This window comes from Hylobates moloch, unplaced genomic scaffold (assembly GCF_009828535.3).
Source record: "Hylobates moloch isolate HMO894 unplaced genomic scaffold, HMol_V3 SCAFFOLD_12, whole genome shotgun sequence".
NCBI classification, from domain to species: Eukaryota; Metazoa; Chordata; class Mammalia; order Primates; family Hylobatidae; genus Hylobates; species Hylobates moloch.
Window position 1 is genome coordinate 36,207,977 of NW_026652287.1, and position 22,729 is coordinate 36,230,705.

General features: G+C 48.7%; 1 protein-coding gene across 5 annotated transcripts in view; it reads right to left on the reverse strand.

The window, feature by feature from the left end:
* Window positions 1-2,605: 2,605 nt before the first annotated feature.
* TRPM4 (transient receptor potential cation channel subfamily M member 4) overlaps window positions 2,606-22,729 on the reverse strand; it is a 54,608-nt gene continuing 34,484 nt past the window's right edge. For 4 of the 5 annotated variants that reach the window (XM_032169154.2, XM_058425577.1, XM_058425578.1 and 1 more), the window contains 9 exons: window positions 18,216-18,650; window positions 14,527-14,659; window positions 14,174-14,348; window positions 12,830-13,007; window positions 4,005-4,201; window positions 3,592-3,724; window positions 3,357-3,429; window positions 3,163-3,268; window positions 2,606-2,938 (listed from right to left, as the gene is read on the reverse strand). In XM_032169154.2, the coding sequence (XP_032025045.1) occupies window positions 2,934-2,938; window positions 3,163-3,268; window positions 3,357-3,429; window positions 3,592-3,724; window positions 4,005-4,201; window positions 12,830-13,007; window positions 14,174-14,348; window positions 14,527-14,659; window positions 18,216-18,650 (1,435 nt within the window). In that variant the 3' untranslated portion in view covers window positions 2,606-2,933. The remainder of the gene's footprint in view (window positions 2,939-3,162; window positions 3,269-3,356; window positions 3,430-3,591; window positions 3,725-4,004; window positions 4,202-12,829; window positions 13,008-14,173; window positions 14,349-14,526; window positions 14,660-18,215; window positions 18,651-22,729) is intronic. The other variant, XR_009209063.1, reaches the window with a different exon arrangement.

Below are 22,729 nucleotides of genomic sequence, written 5' to 3' on the forward strand. Positions count from 1 at the left end.
GTTATAGTGAGCTGAGATCACGCCATTGCATTCCAGCCTGGGCGATAGAGCAAGACTCCACCTTAACAAAAAACAACAAACAAACAAACAAAAATAAACCTGGAAGGAACTGCTGCTGTCAGAGGGAGTGTTGTTCTGGGGCGACGCTTGCTCGGAAGCCTGGAGCAAATAGGTGGAGCAAATCCCTGCTTCCTCCTCCAATTGCCGGTCTCGGTCTAGCGCCGTCTTTAGGCCGGGGCTTATAGCAACCCCGCTGGGAAAGCAAAAACGTGGCTTGCAGAGGCTCTGCCCCAACATCACAGAGCTGAGGCAAGGGTGGATTTGCAGCTGAGAGACAAAAGCTCAAACTCGCACATGGACTGAGTGAGTTCCTGTGGCTTCACAGCAGTTGACATTTCCAAATATAAAATTGTGCATTACAGATGCTCTCTGGATTGCCCAGATTTCTGTTTCAACTCAGCCACTTTCAATTTTTATTTTATTTATTACTATTTTTTTGAAACAGAGTCTTGCTCTGTCGCCCAGGCTGGAGTACAATGGCACGATTTCGGTTCACTGCAACCTCCACCTCCTGGGTTCAAGTGATTCTCCTGCCTCAGCCTCCCGAGTAGCTTGGACTACAGGTGTCCACCACCACACCCAGCTAATTTTTGTATTTTTAGTAGTGATGGGGTTTTGCTATATTGGCCAGGCTGGTCTCGAACTCCTGGCCTCAAGTGATCCACTTGCTTGGCCTCCCAAAGTGCTGTTTTATAGGCGTGGGCCACCACGCCCAACTCCCAACTCAGCCACTTTCTATCTGTGTGACTTTATTTGAGCCACTTTTCTGTGTCTCACTTTTCTCATCTGCAAAATGGAGACAATAATAGTACCTACCTTATATGGTTATCATAGGATTCACTGATTTAGTGCACGTGAAGCACTTAAAACAACGCTGGACACATATATATAGAAAGTACTGGAGGCTGGGTACAGTGGTTTATGCCTGTAATCCCAGCACTTTGAGAGGCCGAGGTGAGTGGATCATTTGACCCCAGGAGTTTGAGACCAGCCAGGGCAATATGGTGAGACCCCATCTCTACCAAGAATCCAAAAAATTAGCTGGGCATGGTGGTGCAAGCCTGTAGTCCCAGCTACTCAGGAGGCTGAGTGGGAGAAATGCTTGAGCCCAGGAGGTGGAGGTTGCAATGAGCTGTGATTGAGTCACTGCATTTCTGCTTGGGTGACAGAGTGAGATCTTGTTGAAAGAAAAGAAGAAAAAGTCGCTGGGTGTGGTGGCTCACGCCTGTAATTCCAGCACTTTGGAAGGCTGAAGCGGGCAGATCACCTGAGATGAGGAGTTTGAGACCAGCCTGGCCAACATGGTGAAACCCCGTCTCTACCAAAAATATAAAAATTAGCCGGGCGTGGTGGCGGGCACCTGTAATCTAGCTACTCCAGAGGCTGAGGTAGGAGAATTGCTTGAATCCAGGAGGCGGAGGTTGCAGTGACCTGAGATCGTGCCACTGCACTCCAGCCTGGGTGACAGAGAAAGACTCTGTCTCGAAAAAAAAAAAAAAGAAGAAAAGAAAGGAAGGAAGGAAGAAGGAAGGGAGGGAAGGAGGGAGGAAGGGAGGAAAGGAGGGAGGGAAGAAGGAAGGGAGGAAGGAAGGAAGGGAGGGAGGGATGGAGGGAGGGAGGGATGGAGGGAGGAAGGGAGGAAGGAAGGAAGGAGGGAAGGAAGGAGGGAAGGAAGGAAGAAGGGAAGGAAGGAAGGAGGGAAGGAAGGAAGGAGGGAAGGAGGGAAGGAAGGAAGGAGGGAAGGAGGGAAGGAAGGAAGGAGGGAAGGAGGGAAGGAAGGAAGGAAGGAAGTAGGTTACATTACAGTGATTATTACTACTTGGGTTGGTGAGAACTAACTCAGCATCTTCCAGAGAAGTCGCAGTTGCCACACAACACTTGGCAATGTTTCAACGCTACTCTGCACCCACAGTGACAGATACTTGGATCTCCTCCAATTTGGAGGAAGGATGTTTTGGTTTTGATTTTTGGATGTGTTAGTTGTTGGTGGCTTTCTTGCTATTTAACTAATAACTGCTGTCAGTTCAACCTTGTCATTACCAGTTTAGCTTGTTATGGGTTATTTAGTTAAGCTGCATGTATAATCACGCATATTTGCCTCAACCCTGTGTGCGCCTGGCCTGCAATTTCCCACTAATTAGACTTTTTAAAGACACGTATGCATTTATCTACTCAAATTTGCATCATCCGTTTCCCTATTGCCAAAGCAGATGTACACAACACCCACCCACCTCCATTCCAGGAAATAATTTGCTTATTATCACTGAGTTATTTTTCCACTGGAAAGTTGAAACTGGGTGGGAGGGGGTACAGTGGGGTCTTGTCCTACTGAAGCGACAGCCGTCAGAACAGTACAGACAGAAGTGCTGGGTCTCAGGCAAGAACAATGGGGCTCAGGGGAGGAAACAGACTCCAAAATATCTGAATTACAGCAGCAAATCCACCAAGAACCCCAAACCCAACACCCCAGCTCCAGCTCCCATCCTGGATCTAGACACCCACCAGTTCCCCCAAGAATCAAGCCTCCGGACACGATTCCTCTGAAATGGCTTTATTTCCCCAGTGTTAGGAACCTGTGAGTGGTGAGGGGTCTGTGCTCCCTGTTACCCCAAGGACCCTGCAGCCTCCAGAGGGACAACGGCCCGGGCTCCAGGCCTTGATCCTCCCAGGCTGGGGCTGGTTCTGGGAGGAGCCGGGCATGCTGTGGTTTGTAAGGGTGACACTCCCAAAGGTGGTCCCGACAGTGGCCCAGATGGACACGGGGCTCACCTCAAGGACAGGGCCACCAGGTGCGGGGGCCAAGGCCCAGATGAGCCTTACTCTAGGAGCAAAATCCCCTGTGGGGGCTTCTCCTTGAAGTCCGCCAGCAGGGCTCAGTCTGGGGGAAGAGAAAAAAGAGAGAACACGTGATTGGCAAGGAAAGGGAGAGACAGAAAAACTGGGAGACTGGCAAAAAAGAAGAAACACGAAGGCGAGAGTACAAAACGCTCAAAGGAGACCAAGAGAGTGACCCAGGGACACTGGAAAGGCGCCGAGAGAGAAAAACACGCAAAAATACAGGAACAGAGGCTGGAGATGCACAGGCTGATGCTACACACTGACCTTTGGGCCCAGGCAGGTCAGGGGGTGGCGGGCCACCTGGGGGCAGCAAGGCAGAGCGGCTCAGGGCCTCAGCCACCCACCCCAGGACGCGGCTACACTGCTGGACCTGGGGAACGGAAGGAATGTCAGAGCAGGAGATGGGAACTCCTACCCGACCCTTGCCACAGTCCCCCAGCCAAGCCCCAAGCCCTCACCTCCCGCTCCAGCACTTTCAGGCGCTGTTCGTACTCGCGGATGTGTCCCAGCTGTTTCAGTGCCATGTCCACCCTGAGAAGGGAGGGTCTCTTACCAGGGGCACCTACAGCCCACCCACCCCCCCGGGGCTCCGCCTGCTTCCCGGGCCTCCTCCCTCCCAGGACCCTGCCTTCAGCTGAAGTCAGGATCCGACTCAGGCCAGAAGCCCCATCCCCGACCAGGCACCGCTCTCACTTCTGGGACGTGCGCTTCAGACGCTCGGAGTCGCTCTCCCGCTTGTCCCTAGCGCGTGCCAGCAGGAAGTTCTCCTTATGCACCGATTCCCACGTTAGCAGCTTCCGCTCGGCTTCCTTAGAAAGGTAGACCCCTGCTGGGGCGGGCGGAGTCAAAGGGCTCAGGCCACGCCCCTTCCCACACCCTCAGAACACGCTATCCCCGACCCGGCCCCTGGTGATTCGAGAACATGCCCCGCCCCTCATCCGTAAGCCCCACCCCTCCGTGCGTAAGCCCCGCCCCTTGTTGCTTAAACCCCGCCCCTCGCTGCCTAAGCCACGCCCGCTAGTCATTTGGGGCATGCCCCCTTCCCCTCGCCTTCCTGGCTCCCGGTCCCCTATATTTCTCCTTTTTAAGCCAAGCTCTGTTCTCACGGAAATGCTCGAGGGCCGGGTAGGATGGCTGGGGGCTCCAGGGGCGCCTGCACAATTGCCTGAGCAGGAGGCGCAAGTGGGAGATGACGATAAAGGGCGGGGCCAGCGCGGGCCGAGAGTGGAATTCCCGGATGAGGCGGTAACGCTGCGCCTTCCAGTAGAGATCGCTGTTGCCCTGTACTTTGCCGAATGTGTAGCTGCAAAGGCCAGAGGTCAAAGGTCACTTGAGGTCAGGGCACAGCCAAGGGCAAGGACGAAGGTTAGATGCCAGGCAATAATTGTTCAAAGTCTATGGCAGCAGACAGAAGTCAAGATCACTAAAGTCAGAGGTTACAGGATGCGATTAGAAGTCAGGTTAGGGCCGGGTGCGTTTGGTCACGCCTGTAGTCCCAGCACTTTGGGAGGCCGGGGCGGGCGGATCACCTCAGGTCAGGAGTTCGAGACCAGCCTGGCTAACATGATGAAGCCTCATCTCTACTAAAAATACAAAAATTAGTCAGGTGTGGTGGTGGGCGCCTGTAATCCCAACTACTGGGGAGGCTGAAGCAGGAGAATCGCTTGAACCCAGGGAGTGGAGGTTGCAGTGAGCCGAGATTGTGCCACTGCACTCCAGCCTGGGAGACGGAGTGAGACTCCATCTCAAAAAAAAAAAAAAAAAGTCAGTTTAGAAGGGCCAAGGGTCAGATGTCAGAGGTCAAGTTGGGGATGGTATCATGGTATAAGGTAGAGGTTGAAGTCAGGTTAAAGTTGGGCTCAAAAGTTAGCCTGGACACAAATAACTAACATCAGAAATGAAAATGGAGACATTACTACTGACCCTACCGAAATACAAAGGATTGTATGAGAATACTATCAACAATTATATGTCAACAAACTAGATCAATGAAATGGACAAATTCCTAGCAACACACAAATTACCTAAGCTGACTCAAGAAAAAATAGAAAATCTCAGTAGAATTATCATAAGAGATTGAATCAAAAACTTTTCAATAAAGAAAAGCCCAAAACCAGATGGCTGTGCTGGTGAATTCTATCAAATATTTAAAGAAGAATTATAATAACAAGGATGTTTCTCAAATTCATCCACAAGATTGAAATGGAGAGAACATTTCCTAACTCATTCTACGAGGGCCAGCATTACCGTAATACCAAAGCTAGATAAAGATATCACAAGAAAATTACAGACCAGTAGCCCTTATGAATATACATGTAAACATCCTGAAAAAATATGAGCAACTCTAATTCAGCAGCATATTAAGTGGATTTTATACCATAACGAAATGGGATTTATCCTAGGAAAGTAAGGGTAGTTAAACATACAAAAATCAATGCAAACACCACATTAATAGAACAAGGTGTGGGGGAAACCACATGATCTTCTCAACCAACACAGAAAAGGCATTTGACAAAATTCAACAACACTTCATGATTTTTTTTTTTTTTTTTTTTTGAGATGGAGTCTCGCTCTGCCCCCCAGGCTGGAGTGCAGTGGCACAATCTCGGCTCACTGCAAGCTCCGCCTCCCGGGTTCACGCCATTCTCTTGCCTCAGCCTCCCGAGTAGCTGGAACTACAGGCACCCATCACCACGCTCAGCTAATTTTTTGTATTTTTAGTAGAGATGGAGTTTCACCATGTGTGGGCGGCAAGCCACCCAAGTGCCAAGGCAAGAGACCGAGGGCACGAGCTGTTCCAGTGTAATAAAACATATAAAATAACAAGAGCTATACTAGATATAGATCATAGTTTTGATTATATATGAATATCAATCATTAGTTTGTAGCAATTACTCTTTATTTCAATATTATAATAATCCTTGCTCTACAATCATAACCTAGGAAAAACCAGGCCATACAGAGATAGGAGCTGAAGGGGCACGGTGAGAAGTGATCAGAAGACAAGAGTGCGAGCCTTCTGTTATGCCCAGACAGGGCCACCAGAGGGCTCCTTGGTCTAGCGGTAACGCCAGCGTCTGGGAAGATGCCCGTTACCAAGCAGACCATGGTCTAGAGGTAGCGTCAGTGCCAAGGAAAAGCACCCACTACTTAGCAGACCGGGAAAGGGAGTCTCCCTTTCCCTGGGGGAGTTTAGAGAAGACCCTGCTCCACCACCTCTTGGGGAGGGCCTGACTGATGTCAGGCCTGCCCGCAGTTATCCAGAGGCCTGTCTCCCTGAGATGCTGTGCTTCAGTGGTCACCCTCCTGCTTCACTTTCATGTTCCACTCTGTACACCTGGCTCCACCCTCTAGATAGCAGTAGCAAAATTAGTGAAAGTATTAAAGTATTAAAGTCTTTGATCTTTCTTAAAAGAGCATAGAAGAAATAATGACGTAAGCTGTCCTCTCTCTCTCCGCCTTGGCTACCTAACAGGGAAGGGCCCCCTGTCCAGTGGACATGTGACTCACATGACCTTATCAATCATTGGAGATGACTCACACTCTTTACTCTGCCCCTTTTGCTTTGTATCCAATAAATAACAGCGCAGCCAGGCATTTGGGGCCACTACCGGTCTCCGCGTCTTGGTGGTAGTGGTCCCCCGGGCCCAGCTGTCTTTTCTTTTACCTGTTTGCCTTGTGTCTTCATTTCTACAATCTCTTGTCTCCGCACATGGGGAGAAAAACCCACAGACCCTGTAGGGCTGGCCCCTACAACCATGTTAGCCAGGATGGTCTCGATCTCCTGACCTCCTGATCTGCCCACCTCGGCCTCCCGAAGTGCTGGGATTGCAGGCGTGAGCCACCATGCACGGCTTTTTTTTTTTTTGAGACAAGGTTTCACTCTGTTGCTGGCACGATCATGGCGGTGGTGGAAATCATGGCTCACTGAAGCCACAGCCTTGACCTCCTGGGCTCAAGCCTTCCTCCCGCCTCAGCCTCTTAAGTAGCTGGGACTACAGGCATGCACCACCATGCCTGGCAAATTGTTTATTTTTTTATTGAGATAGGGTCTCACTGTGTTGCCCAGGTCAGTCTTGAACTCCTGGCCTCAAGTGATCCTCCCACTTTGGCTTCCTAAAGTATTGTGATTACAGGAATAAGCCACCATGCATCATAATTTTTAAAAATCATAAACTAGGAATAGAAATAGACTCTCTCAACATGAGAAAAGGTACTTCTGAAAAACCCACAGCTAACATCATACCCAATGGTGAAAGAGTGAAAGCTTTCTGCCTAAGATCAGGGACAAGACAAGGATGTCCACTTTTGCCACTGCTATTCAACATTGTACTGGAAGTTCTGGCTAGAACAATTAAACAAAAAAAATAAAATAAAAGGCATCCAAAGTGGAAAGGAAGAAGTAAAAATATCTCTATTCACAGATGACATGATCCTATATATAGGAAATGCCAGAGAATCACAAGAAAGCTTCTAGGGCTGCAGATTCAGCAAAGTTGCAGGGTACAAGATCACACAAAAATCAGTTGTGTTTCTACACACCCGCAATGAACAATCCAAAAAGGAAAAGCAATTCCACTTAAACAGTATCTAAAGGTTAAGCACCTAGGAATAAAGTTAACCAAAAGGGTGAACGATTTGTAGCCTGAAAACTACCAAATACTGCTGGAAAAACATTAAAAAGAACACCTAGATGAAATATCAATACTACCCGAAGCAATCTACAGATTCAACGCAATCCCTATGAAAATTCCAACAACTGGCTGGGCGCGGTGGCTCACACCTGTAATCCCAGCACTTTGGGAGACCAAGGCGGGCGGATCACCTGAGGTTGGGAGTTCGAGACCAGCCTGACCAACATGGAGAAACCCCATCTCTACTAAAAATACAAAATTAGCCAGGCGTGGTGGCACATGCCTGTAATCCCAGCTACTCGGGAGGCTGAGGCAGGAGAATCGCTTGAGCCCGGGAGGCAGAGGTTGTGGTGAGCCGAGATCGCGCCATTGCACTCCAGCCTGGGCAACAAGAGTGAAACTCCGTCTCAAAAAAAAAAAAAAAGAAAGAAAATTCCAGCAACCTTTTTGACAGACATGGAAACTCTGATCTGCAAGTTCATATGGAATTGCAGGAGGCCCAGAATAGCCAAAACAATCTTCAAAAATAACAAAGGAGACTCATACTTCCAATGTCAAAATTTGCTACAAACCTACAGTAATCAAAACTGTATGGACTAGACATGGTGGCTCACGCCTGTAATTCCAGCACCTTGGGAAGCTGAGGCAGATCACCTGAGGTCAGGAGTTCAAGACTAGCCTGGCCAACATGGTGAAACCCCGTCTCTAATAAAAATACAAAAACATTAGCCAGGTGTGGTGGCAGGTGCCTATAATTCCAGCTACTCAGGAGGCTGAGTCAGGAGAATCATTTGAACCCGGGATGCGGATGTTGCAGTGAGCAGAGATCGCGCCACTGCAATCCCGCCTGGGTGACAAGAGCAAGACTCCGTCTCAAAAAAACCCCAAAAAACTGTGTGGTACTGGCATAAGGATAGGCACAGACCAGTGGAATAGAATTGAAAGTCCAGAAATAAACTCATAAGTCTATGAGTGTCATGCATTGAATTGTATCCCCCTAAAGATATGTTGAAGTCCGGCCAGGTCCAGTGGCTCATGGCTGTAATCCCAGCACTTTGGGAGGCCGAGGCAGGTGGATCACCTGAGGTCAGGAGTTTAAGATCAGCCTGGGCAACATGGTGAAACCCCGTCTCTACTAAAAATACAAAAATTAGCTGGGCATGGTGGCAGGCGCCTGTGATCCCGGGAGGCTGAGGCAGGAGAATCGCTTGAACCCAGGAGGCAGAGGTTGCAGTGAGCCGAGATCACGCCACTGCACTCCAGCCTGAGTGACAGAGCAAGACTCTGTCTCAAAAAAACAAAAAAACAAAAAAAGATATGTTGAAGTCATAACCCATAGTGCCTCAGAATGAGACCTTTTTAAATTTTTTTTATTTATGAAATATGTGGCTTTATTCGGAAATAGAGTTTACAGATGTGATCAAGTTAAAATGAAGTTATTAAGGTGGTCCCTAATCCAATTTAAGTAATGTTCTATTAAAAGGGGAAATGTGGAAGATGAAAGCAGAAGTTTCAACGATGCAACTAGAAGCCGAAGATGGCCAGCAAAGCACTAGACATGACAGGTGAGGCACGGAACAGACTCTCCCCAACACCCCTCAGAAGAAAACAACTTGGCACTTTGGGAGGCCGAGGTGGGCGGATCACGAGGTCAGGAGATCGAGACCACGGTGAAACCCCGTCTCTACTAAAAATACAAAAAATTAGCCGGGCGTGGTGGCAGGCGCCTGTAGTCCCAGCTACTCAGAGAGGCTGAGGCAGGAGAATGGTGTGAACCCGGGAGGCGGAGCTTGCAGTGAGCCGAGATTGTGCCACTGCACTCCAGCCTGGGCGACAGAGCGAGACTCCATCTCAAAAAAAAAAAAAGAAAAAAGAAAACAACTTGGTGGATGCCTTGATTTTGGACCTCTAGCATCCAGAATTGTGAGACAATTTCTGTGATTTAAAGCCACACAGTTTTTGGTACTTTGGCAGCCCTAGGAAACTAATACAATAGGTCCAGCCCAGGGGCTCATGCCTATAATCCCAGCACTTTGGAAGGCCAAGGCAAGAGGACTGCTTGGGCCCAGGAGTTCAAGATCAGCCTGGGCAATATAGCAAGACCCCATCTCTGAAAAAAAAAAAAACAAAAAACCAAAGCCAATGAAATTTTATATTTTCTCAGCAAAAATCATGCCAACAAGAAAGGAAGCAAACAGAGGGACCCAACATAGGATTAAAAAGGAGTTTCATTTAAAAAAAAAAAAAAAATAGCCGCTGGGCACTGTGGCTCATGCCTGTAATCCCAGCACTTTGGGATCCAGCCAAGATGGGCGGATCACAAGGTCAGGAGATCGAGACCATCCTGGCTAACATGGTGAAACCCCGTTTCTACTAAAAATAAATAAATAAAAAAAAAGTAAAAAAAAAAAAGTAAAAAAAACAAGCCAGGTGTGGTGGCACGTAACTGTAGTCCCAGCTACTTGGGAGGCTGAGGTGGGAGGATCACTTGAGCCCAGGAGGTTGAGGCTGCAGGTGTGAAGTGGTATCTCATTTCTGGTGTTTTGGTAGAGACAGCAGCCTCGCTATGTTGCCCAGGCTGGTCTCGAACTCTTGTGCTCAAGCAATCCTCTCACCTCAGCCCCCCAAAGTGCTGGGATTACAGGCATGAGCCACTACACCCAGCTGGATGACTATAATTTTTACAAAAGGAAAATAACAAGTGTTGGCTAGGATATGGAGAAATTAAAACCCTCATACACTGCTGGTGAGAATGGAAAATGGTGCAGCTGCTGTGGAAACCAGTTTGATGGTTTCTCAAAAAGCTATACATAGAATTACCATATGACCCAGGAATTCCACTTTGAGATATACACCCAAGGGAAACAAAAACAAGGATTCAAATAGATACTTCCATGCCAATGTTCCAACAAACATTAGTCACAATAGCCAAAAGGCAGAAACAGCCCAAGTGTGGCCGGGCGCAGTGGCTCACGCCTGTAATCCCAGCACTTTGGGAGGCCGAGGCAGGCGGATCACGAGGTCAGGAGATCGAGACCATCCTGGCTAACACGGTGAAACCCTGTCTCTACTAAAAATACAAAAAATTAGCCGGGCGAGGTGGCGGGCACCTGTAGTCCCAGCTACTCGGGAGGCTGAGGCAGGAGAATGGCGTGAACCCCAGGAGGTGGAGCCTGCAGTGAGCCGAGATCGCGCCACTGCACTCCAGCCTGGGCAACAGCGAGACTCCGTCTCAAAAAAAAAAACAAAAAGAAAGAAAAGAAACAACCCAAGTGTTCATCAACAGATGAGCGGGTAAATCAAATGTGGTCTTTTCTCGAGATGGAGTCTCGCTCTGTTGCCCAGGCTGGAGTGCAGTGGCACGATCTTGGCTCACTGTAGCCTCTGCCTCCTGGGTTCAAGTGACTCTCGTGCCTGAGCCTCCCGAGTAGCTGGGATTACAGACAAGAGCCCGGCTAATTTTTGTATTTTTAGTAAAGAGGGGGGTCTTGCCATGTTGGCCAGGCTGGTCTCGAACTCCTGACCTCAGGCGATCCACCCGCCTTGGCCTCCCAAAGTGCTGGGATTACAGGCACGAGCCACCACGCCCGGCCCAAATGTGGTCTATTTGTACAATAGAATATTACTCATTCACAAAACGGAATGAATGAAGTTCTGATGCACACTACAACATGGAAGAGCCTTGAAAACATGCTCAGTAAAATCAGCCAGACACCAAAAGACAAATATTGCATAATTCCACTTACATGAAACATCTAGACTAAATCCATAGAGACAGAAAATACACTAGAGGTTACCAAAACCTGTCGGCGGGGGAAGTGGGGAGTTGCTGTTTCATGGGGACACACTTTCTGTTCTGGCTGATAGAACGTATTGGAAATAGATAGTGGTGATGGTTGCAGAACACTGTAAATGTAATTAATGTCACTGACTTGTACACTTAAAAATGGTAAAAATGACCGCTGGGTGCGGTGGCTCATGTCTGTAATTCCAGCACCTTGGGAGGCTGAGGCGGGTGGATCACAAGGTCAGGAGATCAAAACCATCCTGGCTAACATGGTGAAACCCCATCTCTACTAAAAATACAAAAAATTAGCCAGGTGTGGTGGCACATGCCTGTAGTACTAGCTACTCGGTAGGCTGAGGCAGGAGAATCGCTTGAACCTGGGAGGCGGAGGTTGCAGTGAGCTGAGATTACACCATTGCACTCCAGCCTGGGCGACAGAGCGAGACTCCATCTCAAAAAAAAGATAAAGGCCGGGCGCGGTGGCTCATGCCTGTAATCCTAGCACTTTGGGAGGCCAAGGCAGGTGGATCAACGAGGTCAGGAGATTGAGACCATCCTGGTTAACATGGTGAAACTCCGTCTCTACTAAAAATACAAAAAAATTAGCCAGGCATGGTGGCGGGTGCCTGTAGTCCCAGCTACTCGGGAGGCTGAGGTAGGAGAATGGCATGAACCCGGGAGACGGAACTTGCAGCGAGCTGAGATCGCGCCACTGCACTCCAGCCTGGGCGACAGAGTGAGACTCCATCAAAAAAAAAAAAAAAAAGAAGAAGTAAAAATGGGAAGTTTTATATAATTTTACCACAATAAAAAACAAAGTTGGCTGGGCGCGATGGCTCACACCTGTAATCCCAACACTTTGGGAGACCCAGGCGGGCCAATCACTTGAGGTCAAGAGTTCAAGGCCAACATGGTGAAACCCTGTCTCTACTAAAAATTCAAAAAATTAACCGGGTGTGGCGGAGTGGGAAGCGGAGGTTGCAGTGAGCTGAGAACTTGCCACTGCACTCCAGCCTAGGCAACAGATTATCCCAGCACTTTGGGAGGCTGAGGAGGGAGGATCACTTGAGTCCAGGAGCTCGAGACCAGCGTGGACAACATAGTGAGAACCCCTTTCTCCAAAAAACGTTTTTAATTAGGCAGGCATGCTGGCCTGGCTAATTTTAAGTAGTCCCAGCTACTTACGGGGCTAAGGCAGGAGGATTGCTTGAGTCCAGAAGGTCGAGGCTGCAGTAAGCTATGATCACACCACCACACTCTAGCTTTGGCAACAGAGTGAGACCCTGCCTCAAAAAAATAAAAATAAGGAAGTTCAACCTGGGCTCAGGGAGAGGATCAGTCCAAAGTCCAAGTCACAAGCAGGGTCTGGTTGGGTTTGGGGAGAAGGCAGCATTAGATTGGATCAGAGTTCAGGGACTAAAGACAGAATTCATTAGACAGGGTTCAAGAGTCATGAGAGGGCCACAGGTCATGCTGGGTGGGGTCGGATCAGAGAGCAGTCAGGCCTCACCTGAACATGGCGATGAGCAAGTTGACCAGCAGGATGTTGGCCACGAGCAGGAAGATGACAAGGAGCAGCACCACCAGCCAGTTGGCATACTGGGAGACGCAGGCACCCGCCTGGGCCCCGGGAGGGTGTGCCCAGAAGCCGGGCTCCGACGAGCAGTTGCTGTGCTCCATGAGGGCCACTGTGAAGAGAGACATTCAGAGATGGGGTGAGGGGGACAGAGACCTAAGAAAGACAGGAAGACTGCCAGGCGCGGTGGCTCACGCCTGTAATCCCAGCACTTTGGGAGGCTGAGATGGCCGGATCACCTGAGGTCGGGAGTTCGAGACCAGCCTGACCAATGTGATGAAACCCTGTCTCTACTAAAAATACAAAACTGTTAGCCAGGCGTGGTGGCATGTGCCTGTAGTCCCAGCTACTCGGGAGGCTGAGACAGGAGAATCGCTTCAACCTGGGAGGTGGAGGTTGCAGTGAGCTGAGATCGTGCCATTGCACTCCAGCCTGGGCAACAAGAGCAAAACTCCATGTAAAAAGTAACGTATAGGTTTCTCTTCAAAGACTTTCCTCCCCATCTAATTAACAATAAATAGTAACTTCTCTTAGAAACAAAATGTATTCAAAGACCTGCACTAACATTCTTAAATATCTACTAGCCATGAAAAATAAATCAATGTTCTTTATATTGTTAGCTCCCACAATTTAGCCTAAATATTTGCCCTGACATACTTATACTGGTCCAAGCAAGCATTAGGTCATAGCCTGTTCCTCTTCCTTATTTAAAAGTGTTTTTACCTTTCTCAACATTCCACAAGTTACTTCCTCCTTCCTTTGTTCTCCTCTGCCTTTGCTTCTTTTAAAAACTTCTAAGTTACTAGCCAATCAAGACAAATACAAAATGTAAAGTCCGGTTCCAGCCAATAAAAACCAGACACAACAGTAAAATAGACGCGTCAGGTTATAAATGACCCTATCTCCTTTGCTCTGTGTACTCTCATGACAAAACTGCTGGCGAGTGTACCCTTTCTACAAAAAATAAAAATGGCCTCACTAAAAAAATTAAATTTATGTTCAAGTACTATTTCTTTACGACACCACAAAACAAACATTTCTAACATCCATCTCAAAAAAAAAAAAAGAAAGAAAGACAGAAAGACAGAGGGGGTGGGGTAGGCAGAGACCCAGAGAGATGATGATGGAGAATATAGGGTATCACTCAGAGATCCAGAGAAAGAGGGAGACAGAGACTCAGAGAGACAGACATTTTCTTAAAGACAGGGGTACAGAGACTCAGGGAGCGGGGACAGAGACTCAGAGGAAGGCTGTCAGGTCCTGTCATTCCCCCCCTACCGTCCATGTCCTCCTGGGGGATCTGCCCGAAGATCTGCAGGTAGGGACGGTAGAAGACGCGGCGCAGGATACTTGGGAAGTCACTGTCCCGTGGCCTTAGGAGCCCCTCCGTGGCCACGCCATAGGCCACCAGCCACACGCCAAGGAAGAAGAGGAAGAAGAACACGTCCTTCATCTGTGGGGAGATGTGGCTGAGTCTGGCCCCGCCCTTCCCTACTCTGGCCCCACCCCCTATATCCCAAAACTATGCCCCTTGCTCCCCAAAGCCACGCCCCTTCTCCACAGACCACTCCCTCCCTGGCCCCACCCCTTTCCCTATGGCCCCACCCACTTCAGCCCCGCCCCTCCCTCACCATCTTGCTCACGATGACGATCTTGGGCCCCAGCTGTTTGTTGACCGTGAAGATGTGCAACAGCCGCACCGTGAAAACCATGAAGTCGATGCAGAGGACGGTGCGGCCCAGGTGGTACAAACCCGGGGTCAGCCTGGGGTGTGGGGAGACGCCGCAAGGGTCACTCAAGTGTCACAAGAAGCCAAGGAAAATGGGAGTCTTCCCAATGCCATCCTTCAGATGAAGCTGCAGCCTCCACCGGGCAGGACCCTCCCAGTCACCCGGGGTTTACCCAGATTTACTCAGTGCCAAGCTGGTCCACGCAGGGCACTGGCACCCATTTTTAAAATGGTTGCACCTATTAAGTAATGACTGAATGAACGATGGCCTTAGCAAAGAGCTGGTCCCTGTAAGAATCAAGCTGGAAAAACTGCCGGAATATCTGTCCAACCTATAAAAGGCAAAACATATAGAGTCCCTACAAACTAATAAGCAAAAGGAAGGAATAGGAAGGAAGCGAGATAAAGGATACCACGTACAATTCACAGAGGACGTTCAAAAGGCCAGTAAACATCAGTAATTCCTATGGGGAAAATAAAAATTCTACCCTTATTTTGCATCCTCATGCACTTAAACTTTGGATGGATTAAAAACCTAGTGTATGGACAGATGCGGTGGCTCACGCCTATACTTCCAGCACTTTGGGAGGCCGAGGCAGGCTCAAAAAAAAAAAAAAAAAGGAAAGAAACAGACAAAAGTGAAAGTGAGAAGACAAGCCACAGACTTCGAGAAGATATGAAGATATTAAGACCAACAAAACTACCAAGGATTAGGATCCAGAGTATAAAGAGTATATATATTTATATATATACAAATCAGTGAACCCCAATTAAAAAAACGGGAGGGTGGCCGGTCGCAGTGGCTCACGCCTGTAATCCTAGCACTTTGGGAGTCCGAGGTGGGCGGATCACAAGGTCAGGAGCTCAAGACCATCCTGGCTAACACAGTGAAACCCTGTCTCTACTAAAAAATACAAAAAATTAGCCGGGTGTGGTGGCGGGCGCCTGTAGTCCCAGCTACTCAGGAGGCTGAGGCAGGAGAATGGCGTGAACCCGGGAGGAGGAGCTTGCAGTGAGCCGAGATGGCGCCACTGCACTCCAGCCTGGGCGACAGAGCAAGACTCCGTCTCAAAAACAAAAACAAAAACAAAAAATAACAACGGGACACAAGCACGTGTGGCCATTAAGCTTAGGAAAAGACGTCCAACCTACCTGGTAGTCAAGAGTGCATAAATTATAACAAGGAGAGGTCATGTTTACCCATTAAATTGGCAGATTTTTTTTTTAGTTAAATTGAGAGCTACATTTTAGAGTGAAAGTATCAGGCATTGTCGAGCATGGCCTCAAGGGGGCACTCTCTTATCCTGATGGCAGGTGTGGAAATGGGTGAAGCTACTTAGAAGGAAATCTATCCATGTCAAGAATATATGTACCCTTTGACCCATAAACTTTACATCTGGGATGTAAACTTTTATTATTTTGGAATAATAAAAAAACAGAAGGCTGGGCATAGTAGCTCACGCCTGTAATCCCAGCACTTTGAGAGGCCAAGGTGGGAGGATTGCTTGAGCCCAGGAGTTTGAGACCAGCCTGGGCAACACAGTGAGACCCTGTCTCTATTTAAAACAAAAAAAAGAAAGAAAGAGAGAGAGAACATAAATGTCCCTCTAGAGGGAACTGGCAAAACAAAGGATGATTCATCCATTCAATTCTGGAGATGATTAGACATTTCTCCCTTTTTTTTTTTTTTTTTTTGACGGAGTTTTGCTCTTTTCACCCAGGCTGGAGTGCAGTGGCGTGATCTTGGCTCACTGCAACCTCCACCTCCCAGGTTCAAGCAATTATCCTGCCTCAGCCTCCCGAGTAGCTGGGATTACAGGCGCCTGCCACCACGCCTGGCTAATTTTTTGTATTTTTAGTAGAGATGGGGTTTCACCATGTTGGGCAGGCTGGTCTCAAACTCCCAATCTCAGGTGATCCACCCGCCTCGGCCTCCCAAAGTGCTGGGATTACAGGCATGAGCCACCACGCCAGGCCCATTTCTCCCTTTGAAGCTGAGATCTTTCCATTTTTCACCTGGAAAGTAGTGGGCTTGATAAACTGTCCAAAATATCACTGGCAATCCTCGAGCATGGGTAGTATATGGCCTTAGCCCTTTCATCTCAAAAGTCACTTTATACAAAATACAACAAATGACAAACAGAAGTATTAGTGTTCTGCAAAACTCTCATATCTTGCTCCCTGCTTGAATAAATTATTTATGTTGAATTGCTTTGTAACACTGCTAACAGAGCTTAGAGGAAGCCTGCCTCTCAGCGTGTGTACTGAGAAAAGCTTGAGTAGGGATCATCACTGTCATCACTGTCAACCATTCAGGATGTGTCAGGTCCCTTGTAAACAGTCACCAGGTTGTTGGCCAGGCACGGTGGCCCACACCTGTAATCTCAGCACTTTCGGAGGCTAAGGCGAGTGGATCACTTGAGGCCAAGAGTTCAAGACCAGCCTGGCCAATATGGCAAAACCCCATCTCTACAAAAAAAATACAAAAAAATTTAGCTGGGTGTAGTGGTGCATGCCTGTAATACCAGCTACTCGCGAGGCTGAGGCAAGAGAATCGCTTGAAACCAGGAGGTGGAGATGGCAGTGAGCCAAGATCGTACCACTGCACTCCAGTCTGGGTGACACGGCAAAACTCTGGCTCAAAAAAAAAAAAAAAAAAAAAAAGAAAGAAAGAAAGAAAGAAAACAAAAACAAACAAGCAAAAAAACAGTCACCAGGTTGTGTCCACAAACTTTTCTGTTTGCTCTCCTCAAAAGGAGGAGTATCCTAATGCAGGATACTCCATAATGCAGGCAGGGCAAGGGTTAAACCCTTAGCTTGGAGGGATAGAAGGAAGGAAGGAGGGAAGGAAGGAAAGAAGGAAGGAAGGAAGGAAGGAAGGAAGGAAGGAAGGAAGGAAGGAAGGAAGGAAGGAAGGAAGGAAGGAAGGAAGGAAGGAAGGAAGGAAGGAAGGAAGGAAGCAGGCAGGCAGAAGGGCAGAGGAGAGAGGGAGAGAGAAAGAAAAGAAAGTGAAAAAGAAAAAGAAAGGAAAGAAAGAGAAAGAAAAGAGAGAGAGAAAGAAAGAGAAAGAAAAGAGAGAAAGAAAGAAAGACAGACAGAAAGAGAAAGAAAGAAAGAAAGAAAGAAAGAAAGAAAGAAAGAAAGAAAGAAAGAAAAAGAAAGAAATAAAGAAAGAAAGAAAGAAAGAAAGAAAGAAAAGAAAGAATAAGTCGGGGGCAGGAGGGCAAGGGGCCTGGGACCAACGAGCTGTGTGGAGGAAGAGGAGGGAGGAGGTGAGGTTGGCACCCAGGTCGGGGCGCTCCCATAAATATCTGTTAACCTTCAGACCTAGCAATAAATAGCAGCAGAGGCTGAGTGGCGGACAGTGGGGTTTTCTCCTGAATCCTGCCGTCCCTGAAGCCAGCCAATTACCCTGGGGCAATCGTCATGCCCGACTTTCCTAAGAGGGGTTTTGTTTGTTTGTCTCCAATCAGCAGGGTTGGCTTGACCTGCTGCCCAGCTGCGGGGAAGCCGGGAGTGGAGACCCTGGGAGTGGGCAGGAAGGATGAGAGGGGGCCAGGGGCCAGGGTTCCGAGGTCCCGGGGCACTCACCGGCAGCCCACGCCCAGGAGGAAGCAGGTGAGGGCCACTAGGTCGCACTGGTTCCAGCTGTCAGCGAGGTAGAGGCCCAGGCGCTGGCGCAGTGAGGCATGGCCAGGCCCGGGGCCCCCGCTGGCCAGGCTGCCCCCGCCTCCGCTCAGGCCCTGGCGCAGCTCCTCGCACAGCAGCGTGAAAGCCCAGAAATAGAGCAGCAGCTCCAGGGAGCCGGGCGGCGCCGGCTGGAAATCCACGAGCAGCACCCGCGCGAAAAGCAGCAGGAACAGCAGGTAGCTGACCACGTTGCCCATGAAGACGGTCACCGGCGCGCCCCAGAAGTGGAACCAGCGGCGTAGGCACCGGCGCCCCCCGCAGCGGCCCCCGCAGCAACCCGGGCGGCCCGACTGGCGCGGGACCCCCAGCGGCGTCTTCTCGGCTGGGTCCGCCATCCTGTGGGGGAGAGAAGAGAAGGGAGGAAGCCTCACTCTGACCTCTGAGTCCTGATCTCCACCATCATCGAGACTTTTGGCTTGGCACATCTGACCCTGCCTGACCCGAAACTCAGTCTGCCCAGCGCTAATTTATTGGGTTTTTTGACTCTTGTATCTAACCTCTGACCTCTGAAATCTCCCGTCAAGAGGTGGATTGATCGCTTGAGCCAAGTTGTTGGAGACCAGCCTGGCCAACGTGGTGAAACCCTGTCTCTACTAAAACTACAAAAATTAGCCGGGCCTGGTGGCGCATGCCTGTAGTTACAGATACTCGGGAGGCTGAGGCGGGAGAATCGCTTGAACCCGGGAGGTGGAGGTTGCAATGCACTGCAGCCTAGGCGACAGAGTGAGACCCTGTCTCAAAAAAAAAAAATAAATAAATAAATAAATAATAATAATAATAATAAAATAAATAAAAATAAAAATTTAGCCGGTAGTAGGGGCAAGCACCTGTAGTCCCAGCTACTGGGGAGGCTGAAATGGGAGGATCACTTGAGTCCAGGAGGCCCAGGCTGCAGTCTGCCATGAACATGCCACTGCACTCCAGCTTGGGCAATAGAGCGAGACCCTGTCTAAAAAAAAAAAAAAATTTAAAGTAGAAACAGGCTGGGCGCACTGGCTCACGCCTATAATCCCAGCACTTTGGGAGGCCAAGGCAGGCAGATCAGCTGAGATCGGGAGTTCGAGACCAGCCTGACCAACATGGAGAAACTCCATCTCTACTAAAAATACAAAATTAGCCGGGCATGGTGGCCCATGCCTGTAATCCCAGCTACTTGAGAGGCTGATGCAGGAGAATAGCTTGAACCCGGGAGGCGGAGGTTGCGGTGAGCCAAGATCGCGCCATTGACTCCAGCCTGGGCAACAAGAGCAAAACTCCGTCTCAAAAAAATAAAAAAAATAAAGAAGAAGAAGAAGAAGAAGAAAAGACCATAGAGTGCATGGCTCCACTTATGTGAAGTGTGCAAAACAGGCGAACCCAGAGACAGCAGGTAAATTAATGGTTGCCTAGGGCTGGGAAAATGAAAAGTAGCGCTAAGTACGTACAGAGTTTCTTGTTGGAGTGATGACAATGTTTGAAAATGAATTGTGGTAATGATTTCACAATTCTGTGAGTATACCAAGAACCACTGAATTGTATACCTTAAGCAGGTGAACTGTATGATATGTGGATTACAGCTCAATAAAGCTGCTATTTAAGAAAAAGAAAAAAAAAGGTGAGGCTGGGCATGGTAGCTCAAGCCTGAAATCCCAGCACTTTGGGAGGCCAAGGTGGGCAGATCGCTTGAGCCCAGGAGCTCAACAACAGCCTGGGCAACATGGTGAAACACCATCTCTACAGAAAAAAAAAAAAAAAAAAAAAAATTAGCCAGGTGTGTGTATACCTGCAATCCTAGCTACTCAGGAGGCTGAGGCAGGAGAATCACTTGACACTGAGAGGTTGAGGCTGCAGTGAGCCAAGATCAAGCCACTATACTTCAGCGGAGGCAACAGAGTGAGATCTTGTCTCGGAAGGAAGGGAGGAAGGGAGGAAGGAAGGGAGGGAGAGAGGGAGGGAGGGAAGGAGATAGAGAAAGAAAGAAAAGAGAGGGGGGAAGGAAGGAAGGAAGGGAGGGATGGATGGACAGAGAGAGAAAGAGAGACAGAGAGAGAGAAACAAAGGGAAGGAAGGAAGGAAAGGGAAGGAAGGAAAGAAGGAAGGAAGGAGGAAGGAAGGAAATAAGTGAGGCCAAGCACAGTGGTGTATGCCTATAATCCCAGCACTTTGGGAAGCTGAGGCGGGAAGATCACTTGAGCCCTCGAATTTGAGACCAGCCTGGGCAACATGGCAAAACCCCATCTCTACAAAAATATAAAAATTAGCTGAGCATAGCATGCATCTATTGCTACTTGGGAGGCTGAGGTGGGAGGATGGTTTGAGCCTGGGAGGTTGAGGGTGCAGTAAGCCATGATCGCACCACTGCACTCCAGCCTGAGCGACAGATCAAGACCCTGTCTCAAAGAAGAAAGAAGAAGGAGAAGGAGGATGAGGAGAAGGTGGAGGAGCAGGAGGAGGAGGAGAAGGAGGAGGATGAGGAGAAGGCAGAGGAGCAGGAGGAGGAGGAAGAGGAGAAGGAGGATGAGGAGAAGGAGGATGAGGAGAAGGCGGAGGAGCAGGAGGAGGAGGAGGAGGAGAAAGAGGATGAGGAGGAGAAGGAGGAAGAGGAGGAGGAGAAGGAGGAGGATGAAGAGGAGGAGAAGGAGGATGACAAGGAGAAGGAGGAGGAGAAAGAGGATGAGGAGAAGGAGGAAGAAGAGGATGAGTAGGAAGAGGAGAGGAGAAGGAGGAGAATAGTGAAAGCTACAGAAACTAAGAACTCCTAGAGAAAGACAGTCAGCTGCAGAGAGGACAGCAAGCTCCCTAGTGACAGAGAAAACCATCATGGTATTTCACAGTTCTCCTTCTGCAGAATCCTGTTAAGAAGGGAGAGGGGTGGGTCAGAGAGCTCCCCCACTTCTGCCATCTTGAATCACCTACAGCCAGGCCACACGCAGATTCCTGGGCTCAGTCCCAGCCTCTCGGGGGGGATCTTGGGATCTGCCCTTCAACAGAGCTCTCAGTGGGGGTGGCTCTCCACAGCGGCTGAGAGCACAGACTCAGGTACAAGAAGATCTGGGATCAAATCTCAGCTCTACCATTTACCAACCACATGATCTGAGGCAAGTGACTTAATGTCTCCATTATTTCATCTGCAAAATGAGAATAATTATAGGCCCTATTGCACTGGGTTGTTGAGAATTAAATGAACTGATGTTTGGCCAGGCGTGGTGGCTCATGCCTGTAATCCTAGCACTTTGGGAGGCCGAGGCGGGTGGATAATGAGGTCAGGAGATCAAGACCATCCTGGCTAACACAGTGAAACCCCATCTCTACTAAAAATACAAAAAAATTAGCCGGGCGTGGTGGCGGGCGCCTGTAGTCCCAGATACTAGGGAGTCTGAGGCAGGAGAATGCTGTGAACCCGGGAGGCAGAGCTTGCAGTGAGCCGAGATCATGCCACTGTACTCCAGCCTGGGCGACAGAGCAAGACTCTGTCTCAAAAAAAAACAAACAAACAAACAAAAACTGATTTTCAAAAGGATTTAGCACAATAGTTGCTCATTGTACGTGTTTCATAACATCCGCTATTATCAAGGTCGTCATCATCATCACATGTGCAGATAAGAAATTGCTAGGGAAGGACACCATTACTGATCCTGATCTCAGACACTGGGGCCTTCTATCAACCTTTCCCAGTGGTCCAAATGTTTATCTTAGTTTTTCCCTTCTCTCTTGATACATGTTTTGTTCTTTTTTTATTTTTTGACATTTATTTTTAGTTCAGAGGTACATGTGCAGGTTTGTTACGTAGGTAAATTTGTGTCATGGGGGTTTGTTGTACAGATTATTCCATCACCCAGGTATTTAGCCTAGTACCCATTCGTTATTTTTCCTGGTCCTCTCCCTCGCCCTACCCTCTGTCCTCCAATAGGCCCCAGTGTGTGTTGTTTCACTCTGTGTGTCCATGTGTTCTCATCATTTAGCTCTTACTTATAAGTGAGAACATGGGGTATTTGGTTTTCTGTTCCTGTGTTAGTTTGCTGCGGATAATGGCCTCCAGCTCCATCCATGTCCCTGCAAAGGAAATGATCTCATTCTTTTTTATGGCTATAGATAAATATTTTGTATCCTCTCTACATTGTCTTAAAAAACTATATATAGGCCAGGCATGGTGGCTCATGCCTGTAATCCCAGCATTTTGGGAGGCTGAGGCAGACAGATCACAAAGTCAGGAGACGGAGACCATCCTGGCCAACATGGTGAAACCACGTCTCTACTAAAAATACAAAAAAATTAGTTGGGCATGGTAGGTGACTGTAGTCCCAGCTACTCGAGAGGCTGAGGCAGGAGAATCGCTTGAACCCAGGAGGCGGAGGTTGCAGTGAGCTGAGATCACGCCACCGCACTCCTGCCTGGTGACAGAGCAAGACTCCGTCTCAAAAAAAAAAAAGAAGTTT